The sequence below is a fragment of the Meleagris gallopavo genome, chromosome 14, assembly GCF_905368555.1.
Source record: "Meleagris gallopavo chromosome 14, MGAL_WU_HG_1.1, whole genome shotgun sequence".
NCBI classification, from domain to species: Eukaryota; Metazoa; Chordata; class Aves; order Galliformes; family Phasianidae; genus Meleagris; species Meleagris gallopavo.
Genome location: NC_139417.1, coordinates 876,163 through 889,263, shown reverse-complemented (window position 1 = coordinate 889,263; position 13,101 = coordinate 876,163). Strand labels below are relative to the sequence as shown.

The 13,101-nt window shown below is 45.7% G+C and overlaps 1 protein-coding gene across 11 annotated transcripts in view; it reads right to left on the bottom strand.

Annotated features, from left to right (window-relative positions):
• LOC100541523 (6-phosphofructo-2-kinase/fructose-2,6-bisphosphatase 4) overlaps positions 1–13,101 on the bottom strand; it is a 44,111-nt gene that overhangs the window by 18,319 nt on the left and 12,691 nt on the right. For 7 of the 11 annotated variants that reach the window (XM_085235632.1, XM_085235633.1, XM_085235640.1 and 4 more), the window contains 3 exons: positions 6,587–6,703; positions 3,336–3,432; positions 1,011–1,077 (listed from right to left, as the gene is read on the bottom strand). In XM_085235632.1, coding sequence (XP_085091758.1) covers positions 1,011–1,077; positions 3,336–3,432; positions 6,587–6,703 — 281 coding nt within the window. Of the gene's footprint in view, positions 1–1,010; positions 1,078–3,335; positions 3,433–6,586; positions 6,704–7,466; positions 7,501–12,631; positions 12,796–13,101 lie in introns of those variants that run through there. The other 4 variants (XM_019619919.3, XM_085235635.1, XM_085235639.1 and 1 more) reach the window with 4 other exon arrangements.

Genomic DNA, 13,101 nt, shown 5'->3' with positions numbered 1-13,101 from the left:
CTCAGTGTGAAGGAAAGCCACGAAGACTCTTTCCTTCTCCTCCAATCCACTTTCTTTTAAGCGGAGACGCTGCCATTCCCTGACAATAAATAAACAAACCTAAACAACCAGAAGGAGAAACTCAGCATCCGATTCGAGGTTGTGCTCAGTCTGACCAGAGGAGATCCCAAATGGATGCGTTACATTTCCATGGAACACACAGAAAGACATCTCTGAATTTACAGTCTGTGCTCAGACAGTAAGAGACAGACACAGGACAGAACCTCCCGGCCCATATCAGCATTAGCTTTGTACCAACCCTGCAGTACAGACAAAAAGATGCTGAGATCAGTGTTACAGAAAACTCTAGGGTAAAACTATCGGCAGAACACCAGCAAGACCACTGAATCCCGCCTGTTAGTTGTAAGAAAATACTTAGCAATTCTTCCTACAAAAACACCTTTAGCTCTGAACATACCAGCATTTCACCATAGCACAAGGTAAAGGTGACCTCCCAGAACCTGCATTTTGCATTCTGTCATCACATACTCAGATATACCATGATGTACCTTGAGTTTTTCTTGCTGTCTTCAGAGATCGCTCCACTATCGATAACACAACAGCCAAGCAATATCTAGGGTGCTTTCTGCTCAATAAATCTTTTCACTTGAAACACTACCAAATTAAAACAAACAAACAAAAACAAACAAAAAAGTGCAGCCAAAAAAAAGAAACCCAGACAGTGTTTAGCAGTATGTTACATAGGGTGGAGAAGGGAAATGATTCTCTTTGTATAATCCTGTCCCCTGTTAACCCCTCAAATGTCAGGTGTGATTGCTCAGAGTAATCATCACCCTGAACTTCAGTGCTCCTTTCACTGCAGCAACACAGCAGATTTAACACACAGTCATCACAGAAGGAAATCTGACAGACCACAGAGATACCGGAATAACTCACTGCACATTGCCCAGGGGACAGACCCTGTTCTGTAGAGAAACAGATCAAGAATTCATCTTCATCAAGACACTTACAGCCACGTGCCCATTCTCTTTGCTGAGGTACTGTCGGACGTCGTTCAGCGCCGCTAAGGCACACTGTCTTAAAAACAAAAGAGAAGGAATCACAAATGCCAGTAGAAGTCATCTTATGAATGCACTTACGCCTTGTGATCAAAGTGACCTGGAAACGTCAGCTCATCTCTCTTAAAACACGAACGGCCGAGCAGTCGCCCCGAGAAACATGGGGAAAAAAAAAAAATCAGGAAATCATGAAGAGAGGTGAACCAAGCTACAGAGAGGATGGAGGGCTGTGCTCATCTGCCTAAAAGAAAGCAATGCTCCTCTAGGACACCGATGAGACCAACGTAGAGCAGCTTCCTCATCTCATTCTCAGAAAGAGAGAAAAATAAGTCAGCTTCAGCCATTTATCTTGTGGCTCTAACCTCCCCAACCTTGGTGATTCTATGATTTGTCAATAACCTCCTACTTCTCTTTTACCTACTGTGTCACAATTGTGTATATCAAAAAAATCTGTCTGAAAAAAAAGAGTGAAACAAAGTCAGTGCCTCACAGAGAAAATAGAAACCCTACTGCAAGCAGCAACCCAGCATGATCTGTGCTGGAGACTGCCAAGGACACAAACACCACAGAACTCCAATGCCAACACTTCACACTCGTGTGAGATCTGGACAAGGATAAACTCATTCACAACTTCCCTATGTCCCCAGTGCCAGTGTTATTTCTGAAGTTTATTATGATTTCTAACACATAAATAGTACTGCACAGCTACGTTAGCAGCAAGCACTATTTACTCATGCACAGAGCAAAGCCCTATTTATTTAAAAAAAAAAAAAAAACCTACAATCTTTTTGAAGTACCAACCTAAGAATCAGCCCATTTCAACAGCTCCTCTATGCATCTGCACTCTATTTTGACTTCCAGACTGAAACACATCACTCTCCCAGATTACATTCTGCATGCACAGCTTTATCTTAAAGTGTTTCAACCCTGACAGTATTTCCACATTAGCATGGTTAACAGATGTCAGGTACTGAGATTCGTCATCAAACCTTCTCTAAATAAATATAAACTCACTGCTGACAAAGCAGATCAGCTCACACAGTCCATTTCACGTTCTGTTCCCCACCATTTAGTCTAACAGGTGACACGGAGGCACATGAAAGGTTTTGTTCTACCTCTAAGTAAAAGGCAGGGGCTTGCAAGGCTAATGCACTGCTCAGCTACATTTGGTCCCCAGCAGTCTGGAGGCTTTTATGCAAGTCGTTCTCCTTCAGCAGTAAGCAGTCCTCAAATGCTGCTGGAGTGGAAGGGGGGGGTAAGAGAACAAGGACAAGCAAAGGGGAGCCACAAAAGAAAGTTCAGACATTTCTGTTGCTCAAGCCAAAGCCATTAAGAACAAAATGCACTGTATTTTAAGCAGTCTGAACAAATGCTATTTGCATTTCTTGAGAACCTCTTTTCTTTGTCATTTCATGCTGTAGTCTCTTACAAGCATAGAAAAATAAACAATGAAGAAAAGTGAAAAATCATCCTAGTGGATATTCCATAACAGGGGCAGCTCCCTCTCGCTCTGACCTTCTCTCCATCTGCCACTTCTTCCACAGGTCTTTTCCCTAGCTGAAGAAAAGAGATTTTCCATGCAACAAGGGAGTCCCACATGCTTTGTCTGGCACAGATGCCCACACCTGGCTCACCTGGCTCTGCACAATATCAGAACTGCAAAGCTTGGCACTCACTGAGGCACTGTGCTGGTCAAGCACATGATGCACACATATGGTAACCAAGAAGAGAACCTCAGGGAGAGAACACTTGTGTGCCACTCCTTGAATGGATAATGACAAACACGCAGGCAAACAATGATGATGTGCAAACCCGAAAGAAAAGAAACTATGTGATTTTTTTTCTCTGTGATCCTCACAAAAGCTCTGAAACAGCATTATATGAATCAGGCAGCAGAAAGATCATGTCCAATAGTTGGTATTTTCCACAAAGAAAATAATAAGGATATTCTCCTTTGGTTTTGAGTGAAAATTTGCAGGAATATCTGTATAAACAAAAGCCTGCCCAAAAGGCAAAAAGAATCACATTCAAGTATTTATCTAGTCCATATTTTGATGCTTCACCTGAAACAATTAAGAAAAATAATAACCCAATTGTTAAGTAGCCTAAAGAAATTAGCTTTCCACCTTTTCTAGATACTCTTCCTTCTCTATTTATTACATCTATGTCTTCTTCGATATATAAAAGTAAAGCTTAAAGCAGTCTCCAAGAGCAAATCACACAGGGTGCCATTTCAATACAGCCAGATGTGCACAGACAAACACGCTCAAAACTTACTTCCTGATTTTCAACCCTTCTTCATTGTCAGGCAGGAAGAATTCAAAAGATTTATACTTCTTCACCAGATCTCGACGATACTGACCAACATTGAATTCTGCAGAGAAGAGAGCAGTGTTAGTGGGAGCTAACAGAAACACGGGATAACAAGGATCAACGTTACCACAGCTTTGAAACCAAACTACCTCCAAGCATAAAATAATTTAGCACGTATCAAGGTGACATATCACACATCATTTCTGTTGGGTTTTTTGTTTGTTTGTTTAAGAACCCCGTTCTAATAGCTCTGCTCCTTAAGGATCACTGTACCCATTTCACAGGAACTCCTGCTACTTTTATCTGACTACAATCTGCTAACAGTGGTCAACAAAGGCTACTCCTTATCTGGGCAAAGGTCCGTGTGGGTCTCAGTACCAGATGTGGGTTAGGGCAAGGCAGTCCTATTCTGTCACACAGCAGGCAATGACACCGTACCCCCATTAACTTCATTCAACAGCTCTTAAAGCGGGTCTCTGAAGTGCAATTAATGTTTAACTTGTTTTCTGACCTATAGGTTTTCTCTGCTGAATTGCAAAGCGGTTTTGTTTAACATCAGATAAACAAGTACTCTGTTTGAGAACCTGTCAGGGCATCAGTATTTGCCAGACTTTATTTCTGCACAGAGGAAAAGGAATGACAGACATCACTACCGGGACGTAAGAAAGAACAAGACAGACACAGGATGAAAGAGCTCAACCTTAAGTTTTCCTAACAGAAGCTTACACGCTGCTGTTTGGATGGCAGGGCACAGAGGACAAAGAAATAAACATTATTTATCCCCTCCCAAAAGGGAAGTTTTGTTTGAATTCCACGGCACTGATGTATGACATGGACGGCAGAACAAACCAGGTTGTTCTGTCACAGACTTAATGAACATTGGCCATACTTCCTTCTTGAAGCTGGTAAGTCCTTACAAAGAGAAACAGGAGATGTGAGTTCAGACAGCCAGTGTTGCCACGGCCCTGTACAACAACAAAAATAAAGCACTTGGTATTAAAAAAATAGCTACTGCGGGAATGTCATGCACAGCAAAGGAAAAGTGCTACCCAGCACCACAACCTTCGTCCTTATCACCAGCATCCACCTCGGGGGAGAAGTTTTACAGCATCACTTCTACCAAACCTGTCAGCCAAAACTATTCCACAAAGCTTGCCAAAGGGTAGCATCCAAAAATCACAGTGAAAGACAGCTCTGTTCAGGGAGATACCTGACCTCGTTTCCTTCCCAGAGCCCAGACAAAAGCCCTTTGTAGTTTTAAGCATTTAAAATTCTTACCACAAAGGATTTTGGAAGGAACAAAAGACAGAAACCAGAACCGATGGCTTAAAGGATTCAAACAGCATAAACGACTCAAATATTCAAACAGCAAAACCCAGGGCTATTTACCTTCACCTTCCGGTCTTAAACTCCCCATCATGTTTGAAGTCCATTGTGTGAAAAGACACCATTTGTCTTTTCTCTGCTTTACATAAACCAATAGTTTCAACCATCTGTCTCAGAGGATAAGGATGCTTACTGTATTAAGTTCATGCTAATTTCAAGGCATTCAGAGCTACAGTGTAACAGATGTTAGGAACAGTTACCACACATCACTTACTGAGTCCCCACAACCGGAAGCAGGAGGCAGCGTGTCACCTAGTCCAGCAGGGACATATCTTAAATTGATCTCAGCTTCAGCACAATTACATCACTGATGACACAAACAACAACGGTCTGTGGTTTTCTATGAAAGTCCCAAGTCATCTAACAAAAGCAAAGCAGAAGCACCAGCCCCCGATGGAAGCCCAGATACCAATTCCATGCTGTGTGCTTCTGTAAAATTAGGCAGCAGTGCTGTAACTGCTGCTCGTTAAGCACAGGCACAAACATCTCATGTGCTGCATCAGCGCACAGAATCTCCCTGTACCTGGAGCAGGGCACCAATTCTTGTCTTACTGTATTCAGGATAAATTCAGCCAACCACGAGTCAGATGTGGGCAGTATTTCATCATTCAGAGCTGCAGTTCTGCTTCGCAAAGTTCACAAAGCTGACTGCTCAACACTGTGACATAAACACATAACATGTGAATTGAACTTATGTGCATCTAACATGCATTTAAATCAGTTTGGATACAGGCTAACGTCTTTAGACCTCTGTTCAATGGCAGCCTAATGGACAAAATTCAAGTCCCTAAAAATTGGATACTGCCACATCAGAAGGGTGCACCAGTGAGAGAAGAACTTACTAGAAGTAATCAGAAGAATTCCGTAGACTTCTACACTCAAGTAATATATCCTTCTCCACGATATCTCCATTAAACAAAACACATCAGATAACTTTCTAAGAATTTAAGAAAGCATTAACTCCAAAACCCACCTAGAATCCAACAGCAAATTAAATACAGCTCTTCATCTGGACTTTTCAGGATGACTCAGAAACACACCTCTGAACAGCTAACTGTCCATTCTTCAGTACGCTCTCCTACATTTCACGTTATTTAAATCATTAACTAGCCATAACTGTAAAGCACTTCTGCACAGAACACTAAAATGCATCATTGTCTTTTACACAGAAAGCAAGGACAGACCACTGCTCAGAACCTCAGATGGATTTAGGTCTTGTTCACTCATCAATCTGGGCCTGCAAGATGTCACAAGTGCTCAGGAATTAAACACATTACTGGCAGAACGAGTCTGAGCCTCTCCTCCCCAGACACACACATAAATTCCTTCAGAGTGATAACAAGTGGCCAGCTGTGTTCCACGGGGTCACAATGTTCAAAGACAGAGCTGCAATCCATTCCACAAATACAATTAAACAACATTACATATAAATTACACACTGCACAAAGTTCACAAAGGAAATGGAAAAGCCAGAACTTTAACCCAGAAGTGCTGACTGCTGCTCTGCTTACAAAGGTGCTTCCTTTTCAGCCCAATGCAGAGAAGGGGAAAAAATAAGGCAGCTGAAGAACCTAAGTGCTAAGCATAAGGGCAAAGTTGATTTAGCCATCTGTTACAATATGGAGGTAAATGAACAGCCTCCAGAATACGATCAACAAACATCAGAACAGAACAGTGAATCTGTGTATGCCACTGCTGAGAAAATAAACAAACACAGTAACAAAGCAGGAGTCCAAGTAGCCAACAGTCACATCAGGCTATAAAGTCATTGGGAATTAGGCTGATAAAACACTGAACCTCAGCCCTGCAAACAAAATTAAATCCATCACCTTTTGTAGGCACTCCAATCCAATTTAAATAGCGTGTCAGCTTTTTTGAGATGTAGGTTTTTCCTCTTGCTGGCAGACCCACCATGACAATCAGCGTAGGGCAGTTGGTCATACATACTGAAAGACAAAAACAAATAGGGGTTATTTACTGGTGTATTTCCCCAAAACAAAGCTCACGTGGCAGTGGAAAATGACAACTCTGTGTGCTCTCCAAGGCAGTGACCGTTCAAGCAGCTCATGCACAACGTTCCCCTCTTTCAGGGGATTCCCTCAGCAGCACAGTGTCTGAATTTCAGAAGGGCAGAACAGTGGCAGTGCAGTGCTGGACACGTGAGCTGCACGGGCAGCGGATGAGAAACCCACGTATTTGCATCCATGTTTCAAGACACAGAAAAACAACCACAGCAAAAAGGTCACCGATGTCTAACAGCCCTGTCCACCTCAGCCCAGTGCTTGCATTGAAAGGAAACAGCAAGGTGTACACCGTTTGTAAATCCCTGACAGCATCTCAGTGCTGCTCAAGCTTTTCTTGGTTTCGAGCAAAGCGAGCAGCATGACAGATGCAGCTTAACACATTTTGGTGCAACACGGTGCTCCCTGCTTATCACTTTCCCTCTAAATACTATTAATGACCACCCCATTTCAATGCCTTTAGATGGCTGACAGGAGGCATGGAGCACAAGCATTCCGGGCAATTCAGCACAATAATCCGATGCACAGACATGGACAAACTCTCCCAAATCAAAAGCAGAATTTTTCATTAGAAAAATAAAAACACCATCCAAAGTTGGAGGGATTTACAGCTGCAGTCTGAACACCTTGAGGCATTCCTTTCAAATGACAAGTTTTTTGGACACTAACAGTACAAAACTATGGATACCTTGCATGAATCTATCACTGATACACGGAACTGCCTAAAAGGAAAGAACACAGTAAAGATTAAAGTTCACAGGTTCCCCATCCCGCATTTCAAAGGGAATTAACTCGCATACCACAATCCACACATGCATCACTTTCCTCCATCCCCTGATAGCAGTCAGTTTGTTCTAATCCACCACACCAAAATGTCCTGCTGGGAATTGTGATCAAGTTGTTGCACTGTGATCGCCTGAGATTCCCAAAGCCTGGGCTGGGCCCCATCCCACTATATTATATGCACGAATCTTGGGTAACAAACCCATCAGAAAAGAACAGATCAGCAAAGACAGAAGTGCTTTCATAAAAATCACAACTAAAAAAAAAGGAAGAACAAAACTATAGACCACTTCTCAAGGGGGAGAGGGAGAGCAAAGCTGCACCTAACCTCAAATCCATTAAAGACTGCACTGAACGTGATGGAGTGCAAACTAAACCAGACCCACTCATACAGATGCAAGGGTCCAGAAAAACTGATAAAAGTCCTCAAAGTCAGCTCTCCTGCACCCAAGCCTGCTAACAAGAAGGACCAGGTTTTCTTGTCCACCTTCCACTCTGTTCCCTGGATGCAAGCAAGCAAGCAGAAACAAAGTCTGAGAGGTGCAAAGAGGACAAAACTCACTGAGTTTAATGGCTCTGCTGTTGGCTTTAAGAGCAAAAAAGTAAAATCATGAGATACGAGAACACCCTGAGACATGAAAAGTTTTAAGGGAAGACATTTTTCCTCGAAGCCAATTTGAAAGGTCCTTCATCTGAAATAGTCACCTTGAGTTTTAAGCCATCTTCCAAGGTAAGCAGGGAAATAAGAGTTGCAAAAGCAACGATGAAGAAGGATCTGCATGGAAAGGTTATGCATGCTGCCTTGGGTCCATCTGCTCTCCAAGGGACCTGTGTGACTCAAGTAGGCAACTTCACTCACACAAAGCACAATTTCCCAAAGGACAGCGTGTCCAGGCTGCCTCCATTCTCCTCTCCCTATGATGACACCAACTCAGCATCCCACAGAACATCTGGCTTTTGGTAACGTAACGATGGGCCCAGAGTGGAACAAAACTCAACTGTGCAAAACCAAGGGCGAGCAAATGGCCGTTCAGAGCTGCCTCTCACTGAGCTCCCATCCTGCTGCCAACACGGGTCTGTGCTCCACTACGGAGCCACAGAGTGCCCCAAGTGAAGGGACTTAGCAGGATCAGAGTCCAACCCTGCACACAAGGCCACCCCAAGTGCAAGCAGAGCAACACAACCTGCCAGCCAAGGCAGGGGCTCTGCTACTCTGTGGAGCCACCGGGCTGCCTGAGCCTGCTCCTCCTCCTCGGGCAGGGACTGCCAGCAACACGCTAACAGCAGCACACAAAGCAACACCTTATTTCTTTTGTAGCGTTCCAACCAACACAGGCAAACTCAGCACAGCAAATGCTGGTCTTTGCTTTCTTCCTCTTCACCTGACACACTGAAAGGCTTCACGTTGCTCGCTGGTTCGCTTTGTAAAATAAGTCAAGTCCAAAGCAATATTTAAATTGTAATGATGCAGCAAATAGCAAAAGGTTAAAAATAAAGCAAATATTTCCCATGGTATTTGGGCAGCTGCTCTCCCAGTGAGATGCTGCCAACACTGCAAGCGGTAAGGGCTGCCCAGCAAATGGCAGCGTTTGAAGTGTCAGTGTCTCAAGACTCACGCATTCCTCTGAAGAAATCACAGAGGAACAGAATGGCCTGGGTTGAAAAGGACCACAACAATCATGTCCTTTCAACCCCCCTGGTCGCCAGGCACCAGACCAGGCTGTCCAGAGCCACATCCAGCCTAGCCTTCAATGCCTCCAGGGAGATGTCTGACACCAGGATGTGAACTGATTAAAAAAAAACACAAAACCAACCACACAAAAAAGCCACCACACTAGCAGCTTCTAACTTCTGAAATAAAAAAAAGCCTCTCGAGTTTAACCCTTTTCCCAGTGGCACAATACCCCCCTTCCCTTTATACAGCAACTCACCGCCATCTGCCCCGCGTGAACAGAACTTACAGCAGGGAAGTAGTCAGGGAAGTGCAAGTTGCAGAGACACACCTTGCATCCTCTCACTGAGAAAAAAAGCACACAGAAAGCACCACTCCACAAAGGACAGTGGCCAAGTGACAGCATGTTAAAACATGTGAAACAGCACATTAAAATCAAGTATCACAATTTAAGCAAAGCCATTATCTCAGTTAAAAAATAAATTAATATATACAGAAAGATGCATCTCCGTGTAAAATTACAGCTGCCACCACTACGATGTTTAACACTTAACAATTAAGGAAAAAAGAAACCACATGCTCGTTTCTTGCTGCTTCTTAAGAATGCATTGTGAAATAATGCAAGATACAGAAGGTGGTTTTGAAACTTAAATGGGACACTGCCCAGAATTTCATTAGCCTTCCAAATCTGCACCTTACGAAATCAGAGGCAGAGATGATTTTTTAGACATCAGCTACTGCCTATTGGATTATCAATTGTCCTTTTTCCACCTAAAATGAGACTTCTTCCCATCATTCCTGCTAATTTTTCAAGGCAACATGTATGGCAAGAAGGACTTTTGTAGTAAGCTGCTGCAGTAGCCATCAAGCTAATTGAAAGATTCCTGCTGCTTCAGTGGAGCTCAGCTCAAGGCCTGTACCCTGAAACTTCCATACTATTCAGAGACTCACATACAACTATCTTTAGCTGTATGTCAACAGAAACACCCTTTCAAACCACATTAGCTATGCATGTTTCCTCATATCTCTTACCCAATTTGACTATTACTAGTTCATCTTTTCCCTGCTGATCAATAATCATAGTCACTCTTCTCTGCATCTCGCAAGGCAAAGTTCCCCATCCAGGTGCTCTCCGTCCCCTCTCCTCTACCTGAAGAGGTCCATCATCTTCCATTTGTTTCTCCTCTCTTCTCAAAATCCCAGTTTCCAGCACCACTTTGGTATGAGGGATTCCTGTTTGCCCTCTGGCCTTGTGCCACCACTTGTTTGCTGTATGCCAACATTTGCTTCCTGCAGCTTTGATGGCCCCATTGTAATCCTGACCCTCAGCTTCAGCCACGTGTTGTCCTCACCTTATTCATGTTTTCTATCTTCACTCCTAATACTGGGACTACAGATACGTAAAAGCACTGCCAGCTCTTACGAAAGGCAGCCTTCGTTTGATACTCCTCTTTTCTTTTTGGACCTGAGGTACGTTCCCTCTGCTGTTCGAACAGCAAATAAAACTCATGAGAACGACCAAATTCCAGCTCTGGGGAAACAAAAGCTACAAACTGCAGTTGGGGGGAACCATCTTTAGACCACAGGCAGCTCAGTGCTTATCTACTGCTCTATAAACATCCTCTGCAACTTTTGCTGTAGCATACTTTGCTGTTTATTTATAATATACTTTGCTTGTAGCCCATTCATCAAGCTTGTCACAATCCGACAGCTGATGCTGAGACCACAAAAGTTAAGGGGCAGCTATCAGTAAGATTGAACACTTCCACCACCTCCAAGTATTACTTGGGTTGGTCCTTTGGAACACTTCTCCCTCTGCCTGCTTGGTCTCACCAGCTGTAAGAGTGCAGTCTGCTGGGCATGCTACATGCACTCAGAACTTCATGCTCGTCAAAGACCTCGAGATACTCAGACCAAAAAAAAAAAAAACAGCACTTCCAACCTGGCCAGGTTTCTTCCTCCTCAGGTAATTACAGGTGTTAGAACTTTCAGAAAATCACTGAAAGAATACCTAGCGTAGGTCAGTCCCTTCGTACATGGCTCTGCTCTGCCCTCCACAGAACTGGGCACAATTCTGCTCTGCCACCTCCTAGAAAGATAAAGGAAGACTAACAAGTGCAGATAAATGTAATTAGCTGGAATGATGAACTAAAAACCCAACCAAAACAGAACTTTAAGAGTTTATCTTGCTTAAGCCAAGAAATTTAGAAGATGTCAGAGCAACTAGCTTCACATCTCCCCTGGAAAGCTGATCCTGACTACAGGAAACCCACCTCAGACTCGGGCTGGCAACTCCCGCAGCACCTCACTGAGCACAGGGACCTGCAGGAGCAGAGGGTTGGAGTTGGCCAGCCTGGCACTGCCCCCACACCTCCCTGCTGGGAGGTCCTGCAGCTCAGTGCTGGGCCTACAGATCCCACTGCTCATCAGAGAACTGCGCGACACGCTATGCAGGAAAAGCTGCATCGCCTTTTCAGTGCGTGGCAGCAAGAGAGGTGGCTTTTGCCAAGGAAGAGTGAGTCCTGCCCCTCTCTAGGCTGTTTGCAATTATCATGGAATCATAGAATGGTTTGAATCCTTAGGAAGGGACCCTTAAGGGCCTTCCGGCCCCACTCCCTGCACTGAGCAGGGACACCACGGCTCCAGCAGTGCTCTGAGCCCCTCCAGCCTGACCTTGGCTGTGTGCAGGGACGCAGCACCACCACCTCTCTGGGCAGCTGTGCCACTGCCTCACCACTTTAGCATAAAAATCGTCCTTATATCCAATCTATATTCCCTCCTCTATCAATTTGAAGCCATTTTTCCTTGTCCCGTCACAACAGACCGAGCTACAGAGCCTGTCCTTTCGTTCTCACAGCTCCTTTAGGGCTCACACACGGCTCCACACGTACCAGATATTCACCGCAACAGCAAACCCAAGAAAAAGCAGGGTTAAGAAAGCCGACATCCAAATCCGGCTTTCTTATTAAAGGCTCCTCGATCACAACGCGAACAATTCCACCCAGCAGACTCCGTCCGTCACCACATTACCAGCGACCCGTTTTCGTTCTCGGCCTTTTCTTGTCACCCACCCGTTCCCAGCCGTGCGCAATGCCAGCACCGCACCGCCCCGACGCTCCCGCTCGCAGGCGCGGCACTCCGCCTCGTCCCGCTCCTTCGGCGCGGCGGCTCCTTCGCACGACAAACACAAAGCCCCTTTTGTCCCCAGCGCTGCCGCCACTTGGGGAGGCGGCACAGGACGAACCTCGGTCCGCCTCACTTCAGTACAAACGCGCGTTTTTAAGGCGAAGCGGAGCGATTAAAACCTACTCCAGCCTCCTCCCCGCCCGGAGCAACACGGGCCCAGGCCGCCGCCGTCCGCGCCGGCCCCGCCTGAGACCGCAGCCCGCCCCGCTCACCGCCGCGCTGTGCGCTGTGCCCCGCCGGCAGCCCGTTGTCGTACGGCTCCCACGTCTTCTGCAGCGGGTTCTGCGTCAGTTCCCGAGCCGGAGAAGCAGCCGCCGCCATCCTCGGCCGGCTCCTGGAACGGCCCCTCGGTTCTACCTCCGCCCCCCGAGGCGCGGCCGGGCCGGCGGGCGGGGCGGGGCGGGGCCGGGCTGCTGTGCGCGGGCTGCGCTTCCGTCGCGGCGGAGGGAATCAAGGAATCCTCAGGCTGGAACGGGCTCTGAGGGCCTCCAGCCCAAATCCCTGCACTGAGCAGGGACACCGCAGCCAGGCCGGGCTGCACAGGGCCCGGTTCTGCCTCGCATTAAAAACCTCCATTGCTGCACAGCACACGCCAGTGCCTCACCAGCCCCACTGTAAAAGACTTTCTCCTTATATCCAACCTAAATCTACCCTCCCTGAGCTTCTCTTCAGGACCGGCCAC